This window comes from Blennius ocellaris (assembly GCF_963422515.1).
Source record: "Blennius ocellaris genome assembly, chromosome: 14".
Lineage (NCBI taxonomy): Eukaryota > Metazoa > Chordata > Actinopteri > Blenniiformes > Blenniidae > Blennius > Blennius ocellaris.
The window spans coordinates 7,053,880-7,073,898 of NC_137663.1; the positions used below are offsets into that span (position 1 = coordinate 7,053,880).

The following is a 20,019-nucleotide window of genomic DNA, read 5'->3' on the forward strand; positions in this document are numbered from 1 at the left end:
ACCATCTGTAAAATAAGACAGATTACACACTAATAGTCTGATATAAGTTTATTTAATGCCAGGGAACATTGGAAAGTCTGTGATCTGTAAGAAATGTACTAAACAATAAACAAAAAGTCACATTCAATAAAACAAAACAAAACAAAACAAAAGAACAGAACATCAACCACTCTCACCAAAATTGAAACTGGAGGACCAGAGTGGCCTGAAAGACATCCTCACAAAGAAAAGACGTGTCACCTTCATCTACAGCTGAGGACTTACAGGTAACACGTCTCCTGACCAGGTTTAATTAAACAAAGAAATCCTCTTCTCGGGTCTCAAATGCTTGAGTGTTGAACTGTAATAACAGTTTTGTTCATAATATAAGTTTTTCTTCCATCCTTTCTTGAAATGAGAACTGGGTCACAGGCCGATAGACCTATACGAGTAGACTCCTCATTAGCTGCCACTGCCTGTTGGAACTGAAGCGTCACTGTGGCCGCCATCTTGGGTGAGTCCCTGCTTCACCTGCAGCTCATTCCTGATTGGGAGGTCTTTATTCAAAGAATCACAACTCACTGAATTTTCAACCCATTTCCCCGTGGTTCGTTTGCAGCAAACATTCCATTATGAAGTGCTTTTGTTTCGGGTTTTTTTTCCCAGGAATCCATCCTGAACGCACCAGGAGCGTATTTTGCTGGGTACTCCTCTTGTCCAACATCATCGTGTTGAGTCTCTGCTTGGTGTCCATCTGCGCAAAAAGCAATATTAAAGCTCTTTAATCGAATTCTCTAATTTTGAAATTTCATTTTTAATTACGTATTTGCTTAAATGGTTGAAGTATTTGAACCAGTCACCGTTGTAATGTGTGCGGATGTGGGAGGGGAAGATTCAGAGACTCCCTCAGGTAGTTGTACGCTTTTGGTCCATAGAGGTGAAGCGTGAGGGCGAACTCTCTCTGGTCCTTTGTGTACTCGTGGCCCTGCTTAGAGAGGAGGTCCAGCTGAAGATCTGAAATTGAGTTAGCGCAAACTTGATTAATAAATCCTCTTGAAATCGTACAGAAAATTGTCCCCCCCCCCCACTTTACCCGAGTAGAAATGAAGCTTCCCCTTCAACTCTTCATTGATGAGGTTCTTTTTCTTCAGATCCTCCAGAAGTGTTTGCACAGTTTTCTTGGCCCTCTGTTCACGGGCTTTAGCATTATGCCTCTCCCGCTCCAGACTCTCCACTCGAGCCAAAGCTTCACTGAGTCTGGCCTTCAGGAGAGTGGGAGAATCGGGCAAGGCGTAAGAGTGGTCCTGGTTGAAAAGGGGGTGAAAAGGTTTTTGGTTTATTTTAATTGACGTTGAGATCACATTAAAAACTATCGTTTGGCGTGTCGCGTAACATATATGCTGGCCCACATTGAAGGTGAGTGCATGCATACAAAGAGAGTGGAAAAAGCAAGAGAGGGGTTTTAATCTGATCAGGGCTGTGATGTTCACATTAATATGATGCTAACAATGATACTTACAACACTAGGCAGAAGTTCACTTTTGGGCAAAGGCTGCGTCGGCTCAGAAGGCTGAGAAGGCGTCACTGGTATGCTCTCGTCAGCTTTCATTGAGTTTTTTGTGGTTCTTGTGGTTGCTGCTGTCTAACATAGAATACACATGACATTAGAAAAGTGTGATTGATGACAAAGTGAACAGAGTTTAGTATTACCTACTTTCTGTGGACGAAAGGGGAAGTTGAAGAGAGATGGTGTCACACCTTCTCTCAGCCGCACAGTCTGACCCGTCCGGTCGATATCCTGCAGCTTAAAGTGTTCGCTGCAGAGCACGGATGACTCTGTGGCTGTAAAATTCTTCCTTCTTACAGCGATTTCCCACTTCTTCTTCATTTTCTTCTCTTTGGGAAATCTTACAAAAATGGAAAAAAGCAGCTTGATAAATAAAAGATTGTATTTTAAAATATCAAATTGTAAAATAGAAAACTGAGAGTGAAAACCTTTGAGTTATCTATCCATTAAAGAACAAATGTATTTTGGAAACTCCTCAATAGCCAGAGAGGCAAATTGATTGGTTATTTTATGTTTACTAATTTATCTGTAGAATGGGGATCTTTTCACATGAAAAAAGAAGACTTGCAACATATTAAGAGTACGACTGTGACTGGTGAAACATTTCTGTCCCAATTGAAGTGAAGAGTCTGGAACAACAACAAGTCAGTTTTTGTTATGAGTCACCTAAACAGCTAAACCGGTGTTTCGGTTAAAGTGGTCTCCCAGTTAACTGGTGACCGACTTCCTTTGGGGTCTCTTGTTGCTCGGAACATTAAATGTCAAAGACACGATAGAAATCCGAAGCTATCCCGGGGAACGTCGTTTAACCGCATTCACCAGTTATAGCATCTATGTTACTGACAGTAACATGACAGGCTAAAGGTAGCCTGTCACCAGTTAGCAGGGAAACCGATGAATCCTAAACATGACACTTACGTCGCTCGTATGAAGTCAGAGAGGGTTAAAAACACGACTTCAACGTTAGACGATGATCTCCAACATGGTTCACATGCCTTAAATACATTCTTGGTGTTGACAACTGCTTCTAACCTCGTTTAATACAGCACTGTTAGCTTTCAGCTAATGGCTACGAAAGGATAGTTACAGTTACATTAATTCTCTCTCTCTCTCTCTGTCTCTCTCTCTCACACACACACAAACACACACAAACAAAATATATCGTTCAATATTACTTGTGAAATGTAATCCCGCGTGATGTGTTTTCAGTGGTGCGCCGGTTCTTACAACCGTAGGCTGAACAATAAGCAGGCATCCTTCACTGTTGAGTTGCAGAGCTCGACTGAGGCCCACCCAAGATGGCGGCGGCGTTTAACGCATTACACTTGTTGTCTGCGTCACCGCCATGTTGGATAGGTCTCAGGCGAGCTTCCTTCCATGTTGGGTTGCAAGACCTATCCAAGATGGCGACTACACTCAACTTCAGCACACCCTTGGAAAGAAACACATAATAACGAGCCCCTCTTTGTAATCAGGTGTGTTTCAAGTGGGAAGACCTAAAATATCCCGATCGTTTGCCCTTGAGGACCAGAATTGGACACATTCTTCGCTTGAGGGCCAATATAAATTGAGGTCGCTTACACTTTTGTTGACATTCCATAAATAGCCAGTAGATGACGGTGAAGCGCACTCAACGTTTATGGCGAACGCGAGACAATAATCGAGCGAAGAAGAAACGCAGCCATCCAATTGGTTATTGCTAGGGGACAGAGCAGCCGTTACCCCTGCATCCTCAATTCAGAGCTAAAAGGCATCGTTTGTCGCTTTTACGTCACCAAAAGTGAAGATTTTACCTCAGCGCGACTGAACCCGGGGGCATTCCCTCCAGTTTAAGAAGCCGGCAGGCCGACGGAGGCTCTGCATTATGATGTAGCCTGTGTCTGCGGCGGTCTGTTCAGTCAGGTGTGACACACGGAGTCTCCGGGGGGAGGTGAGTGCTAATGCCTGCAAGCTAACGACACTGCCCCCAATGCGGTCATAATAATCTAATCCTGGAGAGCAAAGTACCCTCATTAACGCTGGCAATGCACGCTGTGACACACTTGCCCGTTTTGGCTGCGGCAGCTCATGTCAGGTCTGCACTCGGTCCGGGTGGGTTGTGTGTTTTGGCAGCGGATGGTGGGCCTCCCGGGTTTGACTGCGAGCAGGAGCGTTCAGCTTTTAGCCGAAGATAAACATGTTCTACAGATGCACTGGGCCACATATCCACATCATATTCTCTAAAGAGATTTCCGCGCAGCGCAAGTTGCCCAAAAGCGCTGTACATTTACATTGCTGACTCGTATGGTTTGACTTTTTTGTACTAACACACTTTGGTTGAGCTACTTTTTGAAAAAGGGTAGTTGTTGTTGTCTTTTCTAATACCTGGCTGAAGTGTTTACGTGTCTAAATATACTGAATACACTGATGTCTCATCACTACATTTCTTCAAACACTTTAATGAACACATTGTGAATTAACGTCAACACTGATTCTTCCAAAAATTAACATCTCCTCCATCCTCTTCCACTGTGAATTAGAGCTGGGTATAATTCATATTTTCTCTGCTGGTTATTGTTGTTTGTTTGGGTCATTTTTTTTTTTTTTACCTTCGCAGACAGAAGTTCGAGGAGGTTATATTTTCTTATGTGTGTATTTTATGAATTAGATTTTGCGATGTTAACAACTAACTAATTCCGAATAAATCCCCAAAACTACGAAAACATTGCTCATACAAAGCGGATGGTATGACAAGACCAAAGGAGAGAAAGAAATGGACACTTTCACTAATTGGCACTTTTCTTTTTAGACCTGTTGTTTTGAATCCACGCTGAGATCGACAACTTCAAACTGGCTGAGATGGATGAACAAAGTGTTGAGGTTTGTATGGCACATTGCATTACATTAATTAATGCAGTATTGTATTTCTACTTTTAACACTTTAACTCTATTTAAGACGGGCAACACTTGTGGGTCTGTTACTTTGTGAAGCCTTTGAGAGGTATTTATTCAGTTCTGTGGTTTTCGGTGTAAAAACCTTCTTCTGTTTGGGTGCAGAGCATCGCTGAGGTGTTTCGCTGCTTCATCTGCATGGAGAAGCTGAGGGACGCTCGCCTCTGCCCACATTGCTCCAAACTCTGCTGCTTCAACTGCATACGGGTACGTTCTCTTGCACCAGACTGCCGCCAGAGCTACATCTAGTGTCCGTGCTTGTATGGGTTGTAATCAAACGCTGTATTGTTTGACAGCGGTGGCTGACGGAGCAGAGAGCCCAGTGCCCACATTGCCGGTAAGCCGTCACACAGCTCCCACTTCCCATACGGTGTCACACGGCGGACGACGTTCAGCTGCGTCTTTCAATTTGTACCAGTAAAGCAGCGGTTTCTGTCCAACTTGCTTGTACTTTGTGTCAAAAGGATTCTTTAGTGGCATATGCAGTGTGTGACCACCTTGACAGAGGAAATGTAAAAGTATATTGTGTTAATCTTTGGTGGTTAAAACCTCAACGCCATATTCTTTTGCATAGCAAGACTGCATTTAGAACTCTGAAATAAAGCTATGGGACTTTTTGACGTGAGCTAAGTTTCAGATGTTCTGCCTTCTCGGCCTCCCAGGGCTCCGCTGCAGCTGAGGGAGCTGGTGAACTGTCGCTGGGCGGAGGAGGTCACGCAGCAACTGGACACCCTGCAGCTCTGCAGCCTCACCAAGCACGAGGACAACGACAAGGACAAGTGAGGCGCTCCCCCCCCCCCCCCCCCAAGTTTCTCTCACTCTATGTCAGGGTTCTCTCTGCGGACTGAAGGATGGCCCAACTCTCGATGAATCGGGAAGATAATGATTCTTTATTTTTCTTAAAATTCAGACTTGATATTGGCATCATATTATTTAAGATTTAACTTAAAAAAAAATCTAGACCTAAATGTTATTACTTCCTGTCATCATGTTCAGGAGAATAACTGTTACTGTTGCTGCACAGCTGACAGATTCAGAGAATGACTACATTCAAAAAAAAAAAAGGAGAAATCTGTCCTGTAGTTGTTTGAAGAACAACTCCAGGACAGACATTCAAGTCCTGCCGGATCCTGTCATAACAGCAATTGTCGTAAATCCTGAGCTTAAATGATATGTTAAGTGTTGATGTGATGAATAATTTTTCTACTGTTTGCTGTTATCCTGTTTCTGTACGTATACATTTGTCAACGCGTTTAACGGTATTGTGACTGTAGGTCTGGCACGCTGAGTCATCACTTTGAAGCACACAGATGCTTTTGCTGTCTTTGTGATGGGTCGATGTTCTGTTCTGGGATGTTTCTCCTGCAGATGTGAAAACCACCACGAGAAGCTGAGTGTCTTTTGTTGGACCTGTAAGAAGTGCATCTGTCACCAGTGTGCCCTGTGGGGAGGCATGGTAACTACTCATCTGTTATAGTTCGATCGCAAATACAGAAACACCCTCAAAATCACAGAAACAATTTTTTACATAAAAGGATTTCTGCATTTCATTGCAATTGTTATTTACGAACAGGACATATACGGTTTTATATCTCACAACTTGCTGATGCCAGGGTTGAATAATGACGGTTTGGATTAGAGTAGCCAGAGCCTGAGAGGTTGGTTTTGTGTCTTCCAGCATGGCGGCCACACCTTCAAGCCTCTGGTGGAGATTTACGAGCAGCATGTGACCAAGGTGAAGGAGGAGGTTGCCAAGCTCCGCCGCCGCCTCATGGAGCTCATCAGTCTGGTACAAGAAGTGGTGAGGACGGCTTGTTTATTTAGTACACAAAATCCCCAAAAAGGAAATTATACCATTGAGACATTATTGACTGTTGAGACATAAAAATCAAGGCACCTGATACACGTTTTCTTTTTGGTAGCTACTGAAATGTCCAAAATAAGCCAAAACAATAACATCAGGCCTAACAAAATAAAGGAATGTTGTGTCATCTGTGTAGATTTCCCTGCTATTTTTCTTTTTTTTTTTCAGAATGCAACTTTCACTTATCGTCACGTTTTCAAGTTCAATAGTAATTAAATTTTGTCGCATCACAACAGAAATGTTGCTCGTTTGAATCTGTTGTGTGAAGTGTCCACGTTCCATCTGTCCCAGCATGAGTCGATTCCACTTCCTCCAGCTTCTTCCTCATTCTGATCAAATTAGTAATGATGCAGGTGTAGAGGATGAGGATTTTTAGTTCCTTTGTATCAGATGCCACAGTCATTCACTCAATGCATTTACAGTTTTGGGGAAAACCATTAGTTCCTCAGTTTAACTGGTTTTCCCCAACAAATTTTGAAAAAACAAAACAAAACAATAATGTATGTATTGAAGCGTTTCATCCACCAGATGGCGCTAATATGTTACTGATTGAGTCGTTGCCATGGCTCACGGTACTCAAGCTGCTGTTTGTTGGTCTGTGTCTGTCATCAGGAGAGAAACGTGGAGGCCGTTCGAGGAGCGAAGGACGAGCGCGTCCGGGAGATCCGGAACGCGGTGGAAATGATGATCGCCCGTCTGGACAACCAGCTGAAGAACAAACTCATCACTCTCATGGGTATGACTGCACCACACATCTCAGTGACAATGAGAAGCTGCTCAACCCCGAGTCTGTGAGGAACCTAAAGCACTCAGATCTCGTGTTTAGTAAGAGTAGAGTAGAGAGCTTTATTCCTCCCCAGGGGGAAACACAAACTTACAACAGCTCAAGGTAAAAAAAGGTGCAGAACTTATCAAATTAAGGAATTAAAATATGTAAATATCTAAACAAGAGCAAAAAAGAGCACAAAAAATAGAATATGTAAAAATAAAAAATCCTCTAAAAGTAGAGTAAATTGCCAGGATTGCTATACACACAGTGTAGATAGGTAAAAGAGCTGTACTCAGTGCAGGTGTAACGGTACATGTAGGACATTTACAGTGAGTGGTTAAATATCCTAACAGCTGTTGGGATGAATGACTTCCGGTAGCGTTCTGTTCTACACTGCCCCTTTCAAACCGAAAATCTTCCTCATGGCCAAAATAAGATGCCTGATCACTTTTATTTGCATTTCACTACAGAAATCGAGGGAATTGGACATAAATTGCAGTGCATTTTGGGATAAATTATAAGTTTTAGGTGGAATACATGCTCAGAGAGTGAATCCAAGTCTCCAATAAAACACTTATTTTTTTCTTATTTTTTTTTAACAGAAAATGCATGTTATTGCATGTATTTAAAAAAAACAACATTAATAATAATGATATAAGACCATTTTTCCCATAGATGTTGGATAAGTAGCTCACTCATGCTGATGCTAAATAAATAAATGACACTTGATACTCGAGTTTCTCTGTTTATGAAAGTTAGTGTCTTAGCAGGTTTAAAGAATTCACCAGTGACATGGATCGTAAATCTAAAAAAGAGAAGAAAAAAAAAAAAGACGTTGTCCAACCGGCACTAAAACACGTGGAAAGGTCGAGGCCGTCGCCGAACAAAATATTCAGACTGCATGGTGAAAGCAGTGAGAGGGACCCTTTATAGCCGCGGGTAATATACATCTGAAATATTTATCTGGACTGAGTGGATACATGCACTCTGCACATGTACACAAGCCGCACCGCCACCCACCCACTCGCACTCACCAGCTTCCATCAGCGCTGACATTCAAGCACAAGCACGCTGAAAATAGAACTGCCTCTCTTCCCACCAGGCCAGAAGACGTCCTTGACCCAGGAGACGGAGCTGCTGGAGTCTCTCCTGCAGGAGGTGGAGCATCAGGTTGGTTGGATGCAGCACATGAAAGCCTCCATTCAATTTTTGCCGCACTGTACATTGTGGTTGTGCAACATGAAAGTTCAGGCGGCCTCGCATAATGAAACCTTTCGTGCTGCGTCATTGATTCAACACTGGCCATCTCTTGAGGTTCATTGTGCTGTCGTGTTGGCTTGCTTTGAATTATAAAGTAAATCTCCTTTTAAAAAAAAAAAAATAAAGCTGCGCTGGATCCGTTCCAAAAATAAACCTGACAGTATTTCAGTGTGTAGAGGATTGTCTGAACTGAAAGATTCAGCTCCAATCTGTATCTTGATGCACTTTAACAGTGCACAACGTAGACAAACATGTCATTTTCACTTATTCTGCATGCATCTTTGGTGACGTGCAGGGCTACAAGTGTAAATTAACTACACATGTATACACGATTTAAAATATCAAAACAAAAAAAAAATAGTTTTGTGATTTCACAGTGTGGTGATTTTTACTTTGTTTGTTTTGTTTGTGCCGATCAGCTTCACTCCTGCAGTAAGAGCGAGCTGATCTCCAAGAGCCCGGAGATCCTGCTCATGTTCCAGCAGGTGCACCGGAAGCCCATGCAGTCCTTCGTCACCACGCCGGTCCCCCCAGACTTCACCAGGTCACCTGCGCCGCAGACAGTAGACAACACAACGCAATAGAGCCCATTAAAGAGCTTTAATCAGCGTTGTTCTTTTTGTGCTTGCAGCGAGCTGGTGCCTGCGTACGACTCCAGCACCTTTGTTTTGGTCAACTTCAGGTAAAATTGCTCTTTTATTCTTTATTAACTTTATCATGATGAAGCCGGTATTTGAGACCTACGTTATCGCCGGTTGTGTGTGGACGATGGAGTTCTTCCCATTTTGGTACATGCATCGTTTTCCACACTCGCATTGTGAATCGTATTAGAGGCTCATACACACTTTAAAAAAAAAAAAAAAAGAAAGAAAGAAATGAATGCCAGTCAATGCGACGTTCTAATGTGTGTGCGTATTATCATTTCCAATAGGCTGAAGGAAACATTCAGCTGTTTTCGACTTTAAGGACACTTCTAATGTAGAAAATAGTGTTTGTGTTTTTCAGTTTGCTTTCAGGTAGAGCCAATTAAATATGAAATTTAAATAAACCCTCTCTTCCCTCCTCTTTTTACTGATGCGTGAGCTAACGCACAAGAAAGTTGATATTTACTGGGAACAAATCCACGACTGAGTGACTGCCAGAGAACGGTCTCCACGAACTGAATTTGAAGCATGGAATGTTCACTAAATGGTTCTTAAAATCCACTCAAAATGAAGGCAGTTGCAGTAAATGTCCTGTTATTGAGCCAAATGCTTAAGGGAATGTATTCAGATCATGAATAATGTGTCGCGTGCGCTCATCAGTAACCACTACTGGTTATTTTAGTTGACGGAACATTTCTCCTAAGCTTCACAGTGCAGCCCAGAAAGACTTCCTGTCATGGAATATGACATTTTTTTTTTAATGATTTAAAATGGATGTTTGGATGAGTTGTATATCATTGTGTTCCGAAATAGGAGAGGGTGACGCCAGCAGGGTCCAGTGAGTCCGTCTTAATAGCCTTTTCCTCACAGAAAGTTGAAACTTATTAGAGCTGCACAGAGCCCAGCTGTGTCCTGAAAGACAATGTGTCAAAGCAAGAGAGGGGCAACATCAATCAGATGGACAGCTGCTGTCATAGAATGGCAAATAAAGAATTAACGGCGTCGGATCAGTGTCCTGGTGGCGTTCCGGTGAGTTTGATATATACGTGTGTTTGCAGCACTCTGAGGCAGCGTGCGGACCCGGTCTACAGCCCCCCTCTTCAGATATCAGGCCTCTGCTGGAGACTCAAAGTCTACCCGGTGGGTTCACCCTTTAAATGTGCGTTTTATGACAGTGGCTGGTTGTTGAAGACTTGAGGGGGGAAATAAAGCCGAGCACGTCTGTGTAATTCGTCTCCACAGGATGGGAACGGCGTCGTGCGTGGAAACTATCTGTCTGTGTTCCTGGAGCTGTCGGCTGGACTTCCAGAGACATCAAAGTGAGTCCTGGCTTCACTTAAAAGCCTCTTTTAGAATGGTAAAAGTCCTTTTAAAATACCACACAGCACTCGCCGCCTTAATAATTAGATATGAGCTGAATAGATTTTGTGTAAAAGGTTTGTTTTGTTGTGACAGTGAACAATGTAATGTGTTTACAATAAGAACACAGGAAGATGTCATCCATGTATCCTTGAGACTGCTTCATCCAAGCTACTGTTGAAGTGCTGGAGCTGATCCCAGCGGACTGGGCGAAGGCAGGGTGCAATATTAGCAGGTCGCCAGTGCAACACAGGGCGATCGCTCAGAGACATTCACACATACACCACTGTTTTCTTTAGTTGATTTTTTTTTTTTACCGTGGGAGGAAACCAGAGAAAAGCTCTTCACGCGCAGGCAGAATATGCAAATAGAGTAGAACAAGGCTCCTCACTATGAAACCAGACTCTCTACAGCTACACCACTGCGCAGCCTCGTGCTCTTCATTTCATTTGTTCGTCTTCAGCACTCAGAAACTAAAGCTAAATCTGTTGTTTTGGGCAAAAACCTTTTTTAAAAAATAAGGACATTGCTCTTGGATTAAACATCACACAAGCTTAAAAACAGGCTTATGTGTCTTACTTGTGTCAATATCAACTTGCCTTGTTTAAACTGCTTTGCTTTCTTTTGTCTTTTAAGCATCATTTCCCTCACATTGCAGGTATGAGTACCGCGTGGAGATGGTCCATCAGGCCTCCAGCGATCCCACCAAAAACATAATTCGGGAGTTTGCGTCGGACTTCGAGGTTGGGGAGTGCTGGGGCTACAACCGATTCTTCAGACTGGATCTCCTGGCCAGCGAGGGCTACCTGAACATGCAGACGGACACACTGGTCCTCCGGTGGGCTCATGTCGCTTTTAATATTCCTCGATTAGCAGCGTTTATCTTACTCAAAGTATTCTTCCTGTGCGTCTTCTGGTTTGTCCTTGTGTGTGTGTGTGTGTGTGTGTGTGTGCTGTGCAGCTACCAGGTGCGCTCACCTACTTTCTTCCAGAAGTGTCGAGATCAGTACTGGTACATCAGCCAGCTGGAGTCGGCCCAGAGCGGCTACATCCAACAGATCAACAACCTCAAAGAGGTAGTGTGTGTTAGTGGTCTTTGGGGTTTTAATTTCAAGTTTTCACATCTACCAAGTCCCTCTGGTGACTTAAAGGTGTGTGGAGATAAACAGGGAATAATTGGATACAGCAGGCGACAAAAAAAACAAACCCTGAATTCTTCTGATTTCAGAGGCTGGCGATTGAGCTTTTTCGTCGTCAGACATCACGCAGCTCGTCGCCTCCTGACCTGAGACCCGCTACAAGCACCACAGCGTCCGAGAGAGACCCTCGCTCTGTGAAGAGTGACGACGACCTGCAGTCCGCCCTGAGCAACACTAAAAAAGGCGAAGAAGAAGAGCGGACCCAGCATGACGACTCCAATGTGAGTGAAGACCCGGGCATTGCTTTTCTGGAGTCGTTTTCCTCGTTGTCACGGCTACAGGCCAGGCTAACACACTGGTGTGTGTGTGTGTGTGTGTGTGTGTGTGTGTGTGTGTTGTTGTTCAGGAGCTGTCTGACGGCGACTTGGAGGTGGACTGTCTGACCGAGGAGGAAGTGAACCCGCTGGACGGCAGCAGCACGTCGGGCAGCTCCACCGCCACCAGCAACACCGAGGAGAACGACATCGACGAAGAGACCATGTGAGCTTCGTTCGGCACGTCGTCGCTCGCACCGGTTCCCCGGCTGGGAGATGAATGTTGGAGGATTTTAATGTCTGGTGATGTTTTCACAGGTCGGGGGAGAATGACGTCGACTTCATTGGCAACCTGGAGACGGAGGAGGGAGAACTTCCTGATGATCTGGCAGGAGCCACAGGTATGAAGTTATTTCCATAATTTATTGTAAAGTTTGAATACGTATTGCAGCATTTTTTTTTATATCTATAAATGTCCTGTTTACTAATGTTTTCCAACCTTTATTTTGAGCTGATTAATTCCGGTTTACATGCTTGCCTCCATGTAACATCAGAGAATCTCTTCTATCTGCTGTTAAGGAATCAGCATATTATTCTGCCTTCTTCTGCTGGAACCGATTTATTTTCGGTTGTATTCAGAGTGACTCAGCAAGGCTTTACGGCGGCTGGATCTGGCTCCCCCTTTTTTCTTTTTTTCTTTTTTTTTTGAAGAGGGATAAATGTTAATGACTTTTTCTCCGAGCTGAAGGTGACTGATCTGACAATGTGAAGAGGCCACAATAATTTATGACCATCAAACATTCAATATAAAAGCCCTGTTCCGTCTCAGCCGAGGCAAATAAAAGCCCCCAGCTATTTGTGCTGTTTGACGACTGTGCAAGCAGAACAGAGTAAAGCGATGATGGGCCTCAAAGCTGCTCCTTCACTGCGTTTGACTGTGTTGGTGTTGAAAGGCAGGAAGAGGATGAGTCACTGTTGGTGCCCTGAACCCATCGCCGGCTGCTGATATAGAAACACTTTGTGTCCATATGTGCACATGTGTGTGTGTGTGTGGGGGGGGTTGTGTTTTGGATGTCAGAGTTGAGCAGAGCTTAAAAGGTTGCTGCACATTCCCATGATTTCTTTGTGAAGTTTTATTTTGAGAACATTTAAGAAAAAAATAAAAGCCTGAACCTGATTTTCTTTTTGTGCAGGATCGGTCTAGAAAGAAAGGTTTTCCTGAGAGGTTAGCAAGCAAGGCAGCAGAATACTAGTCGATGTGAACTATACTGATAACCAACATGAAAATACCATAAAGCATTAAAACCGATGTCATAAATGACATCCATTTCAAACTGTGTGAGCACTTCAATAACATCTGAATATCAACTTTGTTGAATTGATTAACCATGAATAAGTAATTCAGATTTAAATGAAGTGATTATGTCGATTGAATGTCCTGGTATTTTAGTCTCACACACGAGAAATGCACTTATTTTGAGAAACGTATATGTTGGCTACTGTTGGGCTCCATTTAAGAAGTTTTAGCCTCATTCAAATCATGTTTTTCCCCCAATACATTCAAATCATTCCTTTAATGTTTCCATTAAGTCTGTTGAAAACACAGCAAATATCTTTTTGCAGTTGAACATTATGTTTCAACTCAGTTGTTTCAGTCCAGATAAACCCGAGAACAAACTTTACTGAGAAACAATGCGTACATACAGCCAAAACATTGGATACGCCTTGCTAGTTGTTGATTGGACCTCCTTTTCAGTTCCTGGAGTTTCTCATAAATGATACTCATGGTTAATAACAATATACTGTGTCATTTAAAAAATACTTGACTGGTCCTCAGGGGTCCAAAGTATTCCAAGTAGATGTCTATCAATATACATGACGCCGTCTCTGCCCTGCAGCTGGATCCAGCTGCAGTATCCGGTCGCTCCATCGCAGCGCAGCAGCCACGGCAGGACGCAGTGGCGGGGCGGCCGGCGGCGGCGGCGCCGTCGGGCCGAGCAACAGCAGCCTGCTGGAAATCGATCCGGTCATTCTGATCCAGCTGCTGGACCTGAAGGAGCGCAGCAGCGTGGAGTCTCTGTGGGCCCTCCAGCCTCGGCCGCCCGTATCTCTGCTGCACAGCCAAGGTCTGTAAACACGGGGCGGCTCGCGCACAACAAATCATTCCCACTAAACCGAGAATCAATACTCTGCACACTGCACCTACCAAAACAAGAAGTCAATCTCTCTCTCTGGAGTGTCACGGCTTCGCAGCGTGGCTTACCTAACGCGTGGGGCCAAACTAATTCATATTTACATTTCTGAATAAATTCAAAGCTTATTTCTAATTTATGTAAAAGTCAAGAGGAGCCTAATAATCCTCCCAAAGCCATTTGATCTGCACTTCTGTGAAGTGGATGTTATACAGTGTGTTGGGGTTTTTTTTTTTGTAGCTTTGTCGGTTCTACTTCCTGGTTCTTTCTCTGCAGCTCACTCTCACTCCAGGAAAGAGCGGGAGCGGCGGCCGCAGGTGGTGCGGCGGTCCGCCCCGGACTCGGGGGTCCTGATCCGCCTCAAGGCTCAGATGGCGGAAGTCCGCAGCAAGATGTCCGACGTCAAAAGCCAAGTGCTGGAGGCCAGGGGCCCCGGAGACCCCCGGCCGGGTCCGTCTGGGGCTTTCGGCATGGACGATCTGCCGTCTCATCACGGCGACTCCGAGTTGTCAGCCTGTCGCAAGATTGGCGAGTTGGACCTGGTGGGGAGAGCAGCTGCGGCTCGATCCCGGCCCTGCCGCCCCGGTGAGGACTGCTGCTCATCAACTCATCCTCAAGTTAACGAATGTACAGCGATCTGGGCACAAAATGGCCCCCGGTTGTTCTCGTAAGCCGAGCTGGTTGGTTAACGGCATCTTTAGTTTATTCCTGCGTCAGAAAAGATGCAAAAAATAAAGTTGTCAGAAAGTCATCGTGTGGGAAGATGTAGCTTCTCCAAAATGATCCATTTGTTTGGTTTTCCCTGCAGGAGTCGTCTCAAGTACTCGTGCTTTATCCACCAAGACTCATCAGCCTCCACAATCCTATTTATTTTTAGCTGCTGATGCATCTGAGAACAAATATTCTCTCACTGTCAATAATGAAATGTGTCCTGTGTGCCGTCTGTATCTCATTTCATTAAGTGGCTCATTTACACAATAATAAGACGGCGTTTCACTGTTCAGTAAATGATGTCGGCGGATTTCGTTTACAGTAATTTAACAGAGCTTTATAAGGTAAAAATCAACAGCATACAAGCCAGAGACGGTGCTGGTTGGCTTTATGTCTGGAGAAACACTGAAATGTGGATCGTAAAGATCAGAGGTCGCAGTTTAAATCCAAGTATGTCTCTAATCATAGTTTTACTTCTATAAGCCACATTTCATTTATTGTCGACTGTTGATTTCTCATTACAGGATGTGCTCTGGGTATTGTGCGGCTTGTTATTTTACACTCGGCTTACAGATTCTACACTCACTCGTTTTTGGCGAAGGCCTGGCCTGTATTGTCTTTCCATATTTACTATTAATCCAACGCAGCGAGACAGGGAATTCTTCAGTGGCTGCTTTTAGACCAGACTCCAGATAATGAGGCTCCCAGAGCTCGCCATTGCCTTTCTTTTTTTTTTAAACCGCGTGTTTTTTTTTCTCATATTGTTCCTGTTTGCGTGTGCAGCCAGGAAGTCCCTCTCCCCGGTGCTGGACAGCAGCGGCTCTCTGGTGGTGAAGAGGAGGAGTCCGGAGGAGATGGAGAAAGAGCTGCGAGGAGCGGAGGCGGTCACCGAGCTCGGCCTCGGTCCCAAAGAGGGACTTGGACTTGGAGAGGGTCAGCAGCTTTTTTTAAATTTTTAAATCTTTCATGATTTAGCTGTTTTCACTGTGGTGCATATTAATGAGGAAATTGTGGAGTTGAGAAAACACTCAACCGTTTAAAGTAAGAAGATTGAACTCTCCGAAGCTGGGGGGGGGGGGGGGGGGGGGTACTGCACACAGGTATTTATTCACTCTGTGGATTAATCCCTCTGAATGACGCCTCTCATTTGATTCTGCCATTGTGGGAAAACAAATGTTTGCTTCATCAAAGCTCTCTCAGTCGGAGCCCAGCGAGTGATGTGTGACGTGTCAAACCGGAGTAGTACTTCAGTCTGTCGGCGCAGCACCTACTCGGAGCATCTTCCTGATGCAAGTCTTCAGTTCCAGCTAACAGATACTTGACTCTGCTCTGTGTGGCTCCAGCTCAGCCTAAAATAGGACCCGGCTCTCAAGTGGCCACTCTGTGTTAAAGCTGCACATTGTTGTAGCGCTGCTGCCTCCTCCGCCGCTGTTCAGCTGTGTTTACAACCAGTTGTGTTCACACACCTGCAACATTGCAGGTCAGCAGTTTATTTCCCTCCTCCCTGTGAAGAAACATGAACATGTCAGGTGTTTTGTCAAGAATAGTCTTTTTATTGTTGGATTCGTGGTGTTCAAGCAACGTTTTCACACCTCTTGTTCTTCTTCCCGCTCCAGGAGTGCTGAAGGCCGACTGCCTCCAGGGCCCGCTGCTGTCTCTCGGCATGTCGTCGTCGGAGCAGGGCTCCACCTCCAAGCAGACGTACTCGGTGGAGCAGCAGCTTTACGGGGCCTCGGGGTCGAGGGACGACATCTTCTCCCTGGGAGGGCCGAGCTACATGACCGCCAGCAAGTCGTGTGTCGGCAGGACGCTGGGGTACGGCTTGGAGAGCCCTCACGCCCACACAGCATGGAGGACACACTGTGACTTGATGCCACATTCCTCTGTCCCCTGCTGCAGGACGGCCATGTTGGACTGCGACACTGAAAGCTCAGGAAACCCCCATCAGTCCTTGCTGGAGGGACCCTCGGCACTGCAGCAGTCAAGTGAAGGTGTGTTTCTTTCTGCTTAATGCAGATCTGATCCTCGCTTCTCAAATGAAAATAAGAAGTCTCCTTTGTCGACTTACTGTTCTTTTTTCAGAAGCTGTTCGATTGTAAAAGGCAGACTGTTTGTTTGTAATCAAATTAAAACAAAATGTGTATAATACAAAAAAAACAGCAATTGAGCCACTTGATGATATTTCGTGGTTCGTTTCTCTGCTTTGTGGTGTTCTCTTGGCCCCGATCGTTGCTGAGGGCAGATGTGTCTGCAGAGTCCGATTAAGTCAAATAAAACAAGAATTCCTACTTCATGTTTGTACGCATCTTACCGTCTCATCCGTCTCGTGTTTGGTTTGTAGATCAGCCGCCGTCTGTCCTGGTGGCAGCAACGAGCAGCGACAGCGACACAGAGGACGAGGCGCTGCAGAGCAACACCTCCCGCTATGACAACCACACACCTCCTTGCACAGGTACCAATTACAGTCACTCCTATTTAAATAGCACTCATTAGAGCACAGCCAACTCGTCCAAAGTTTCCAGAGGAAAACAATTCCACATGAGCACGAAGAAGCGACGGGAAAAGTTACGTTTTCATCAACAGATCCAGACTCGGCTGGCTGGAGAACAAGAGAAGCAGTGCAATAGAAATGTTCTCCTCGCAGCCTAAACCAACAGCAGCTTCACTGGAAAATGGTCAAGGGTGGCCTGGAGCTGTAACTCTAAGCTTTATTCAATAGAAAAGTTTGAATCCACATGAGAGGAGCCTGGTGGCTGAAAGCTTCGCCTCCCGTTCTACTTCCAGGAAACCTTCAGGAAGCAGCACTCGGGGATGATAAGTTGCTCTAACAGAGCTCTCAGATATGATGGAGCCTTGTTGTTAACAGCTTTACATGTTAAAAGAAAACGAAAGCAAATTTCAAAAGTCAACTGTAGTTTTCATAAACATCTTGCCGTTTTCACATGTTTCTGATTCTCTTCCAACAACCAATCAAATCAAGAGACAAAACTGGAGTCGATTAAACTCAAATGAGAGGCGACCAGGCTTCAGGTCAGGTTGTTGTTCATCATGTGGAGAAGTCAGTTGAAGGTTTAAACACGTCTTTTCTCTTCCTCCTCCTCCCAGGAGAGCAGCTTCTGTCCGATGACGCCAGCCTGCCGGCCGACCGGTGATTCTCCACACAGCGACTCCATGAAGACGCCCCACGTGCTCGTTACACATTCCTCTAATGTAGAAACTGCCTGTTCATGCATGAAGTTTAACTAAAGACATCCCAACGAAGCCGCCTGAGCCTCTTTCATGATGGCGAACGAGGAGTTCCCCAGCCGGCGGGCTGATCGTGTATCGCTACGTAGAAGCTGTAAGAGCAGCGGCATCACGCTCTCACTTGTGTTGACGTTTAGTGTTCTGGTTGGAGATGGAAGCACTTCCAGGGTCCGTTCAGGAAGTACGTTCAAGGACGACAACCACAACTGTTTGTGCAATAACCTCCTCGACTATTTAAGGCATGAGAACTGTTGAACGCTGCAGGACGATTATTTAATTCACCTTCAGCACTGATCTTTATTTGTTGTGCATCAATACCTTTTGTAAGTCCGACCAGTGAATCACATCCACGTAGAAACCATCGATCAGAGTGTGTTCTAATGTGTCGTGTTGAGTTTCGGTCTGCCTGGGCTTCAGGCTCCACTCCCACTCAGCTTCCTTCAGCCTGCGTCTCCCAGCAGCAGCAGCAGCAGCGACTCACTTTATTCAAAGGCGCCACAACCTGTCAGCAGCTTTCTTCCTTTCTGAGGTGAACCGTTAGCGTTCCTGGTAATTTATGTAAATGTCTTCACTCCTAATAGCAGCCTGCTTTTTATTTGACATTTAAAAAGGGTACCGGCGACTCGCGTGGATTATAAAACGGCTCTTTGCGCTCGCGTCTGTGGGCTGGAGCGTCGAGGCGACGCAGGTGTTTCTAACCCCAACATCTGCGCCAACATTTGACCGCCTGATGCAACGTGCCGCCGCTCTACACCACTGAAAGAGGTGATGAGATCAGTGCGACACGTACGTCTGTCAGCAGGTCGGTTCTTTTCTCACGGTTCTGAACTTTTACACAAAAATACCTCAAACCGGCCTTTTGACGAGTGAGAGACGGGGACTGTTTACAACCAACCAGCAGGACGATCAGCCATTAAAACAGCTTTGATTTGCCTTAATATGAACAATTTCACAGAACACAATCTTTTTTTTTTTTTTTATAGGGTCAATTCAGCCAAACAAATTCAGCAGTGATTGTCTTCCTACCCGTGGGTACGGTAGTCATTCAGCTACTATTTCACTAAATTAATGAGCTTCTCTTTGATTTGTTGAAATATTTCATTAATTTACGTCAAACTTTCAATCCAAAACAAGAATGTTCATTCACTTTTACATCTTAAAAATGTTACAAAACTTGTATATATTAAAGAAAACATTGATTTATTCAAAAGGCACGAAGGGTTTCTGTTTAGGGAAAAGTCTAAAATTAGTTTGAAATCACACGGTCGAGCAGTTTTGATTCAAATTCTTATGAGGGGTTTTTCTTTGACTCTGGATGAAAATGTTTCCTCTGGATGATACAAGCAGGATTCTTGTTTTTTTAATGTATTTAGGCACAAAAAAAAAATCCCTACTGAGGAAAATATCCTGATTTGAATGAACTGATCCTTTAAGTAGTGGCATATTTAAGTCTTTTTATTTTTAAATTATTTTCTCTGCTGCACTGTTTACTTCTTTCTAGCTAATCCTAACACACACACTCGTAAGCCGCTGCTGCACCTCGGTGGGAGGAAGCCGCGCGGCACGTTTTCTGGGAGTTGAGCCGTGGGTCCTTCTGCACTTTGTAAGACTGTGGACCGACTCTGTCCTGCTCCTGGAGCCACATCTCCCCTCAGTCTGTACGTCTTCACGTCCACAGTCGCACGTTTACGTTGTAAATATATCCGTGTGTAGATGGAGCTTGCTGTACGCGCCTGATGTGCATGGCTTCATTGGCTGGATTTAAACCCCAGACCAGCTGATAATGTGACTTTTCCACGTTTCAAGCAGCTGTCAGGCTCTCCATAAACAAGATTTCCTCTTTTCCTGTGCTTGTGTCAAAAGGCTGTTTTTTTTAAAAATGTTTCCAGGATGCAATTCACTTATTTTGATGTGTAGCTTTCTTTTGTGTTTGTGTTTGTGTGTGTGTGTAATTAATAAAATGTTTTACAACAATGAAAAAGTATTTTACTGTGTTTTGACCCGTATCACAGTCGGGTCTGAATTGGGAATAAAAAAAGGTTTG

The 20,019-nt window shown here is 44.6% G+C and overlaps 2 protein-coding genes across 3 annotated transcripts; one reads left to right on the forward strand and one right to left on the reverse strand.

Annotated features, from left to right (window-relative positions):
* Positions 1-122: 122 nt before the first annotated feature.
* On the reverse strand, positions 123-2,801 carry LOC308138962 (THAP domain-containing protein 6-like; the record flags this gene model as incomplete). 2 transcript variants are annotated; one of them, XM_080508253.1, is made up of 6 exons in its annotated part: positions 123-733; positions 840-993; positions 1,073-1,283; positions 1,499-1,617; positions 1,738-1,886; positions 2,722-2,801. In XM_080508253.1, 6 exons carry the CDS (start codon positions 2,799-2,801, stop codon positions 703-705), a joined length of 744 nt encoding a protein of 247 aa, XP_080364379.1. In that variant the 3' UTR covers positions 123-702. The 2 variants fall into 2 exon arrangements, with proteins under 2 accessions (XP_080364379.1, XP_080364378.1); XM_080508252.1 differs by having other exon boundaries at positions 1,499-1,621; positions 1,694-1,886.
* A 487-nt stretch (positions 2,802-3,288) lies between these two features.
* On the forward strand, positions 3,289-19,863 carry trim37 (tripartite motif containing 37). Its single transcript, XM_080509227.1, has 25 exons — positions 3,289-3,476; positions 4,335-4,405; positions 4,583-4,684; positions 4,774-4,814; positions 5,140-5,256; positions 5,846-5,933; positions 6,156-6,278; positions 6,954-7,077; positions 8,213-8,280; positions 8,790-8,914; positions 9,002-9,052; positions 10,073-10,154; positions 10,257-10,333; positions 11,032-11,211; positions 11,335-11,449; positions 11,602-11,793; positions 11,919-12,052; positions 12,145-12,227; positions 13,725-13,952; positions 14,295-14,603; positions 15,513-15,662; positions 16,346-16,544; positions 16,629-16,720; positions 17,071-17,181; positions 17,835-19,863. Exons 2-25 carry the CDS (start codon positions 4,385-4,387, stop codon positions 17,879-17,881), a joined length of 2,859 nt encoding a protein of 952 aa, XP_080365353.1. The 5' UTR covers positions 3,289-3,476; positions 4,335-4,384; the 3' UTR covers positions 17,882-19,863.
* The last annotated feature ends 156 nt before the right edge of the window (positions 19,864-20,019 follow it).

What these genes read in the sequence shown, in the direction of transcription:
- trim37 (XM_080509227.1), top strand. Translation starts at nt 4,385, where the DNA reads ATGGATGAACAAAGTGTTGAG. An exon ending in GAGGACAACGACAAGGACAA is followed by an intron (nt 5,257 to 5,845) that starts GTGAGGCGCTCC and finishes TTTCTCCTGCAG; the next exon opens with ATGTGAAAACCACCACGAGA. An exon ending in GTCCCCCCAGACTTCACCAG is followed by an intron (nt 8,915 to 9,001) that starts GTCACCTGCGCC and finishes TTGTGCTTGCAG; the next exon opens with CGAGCTGGTGCCTGCGTACG.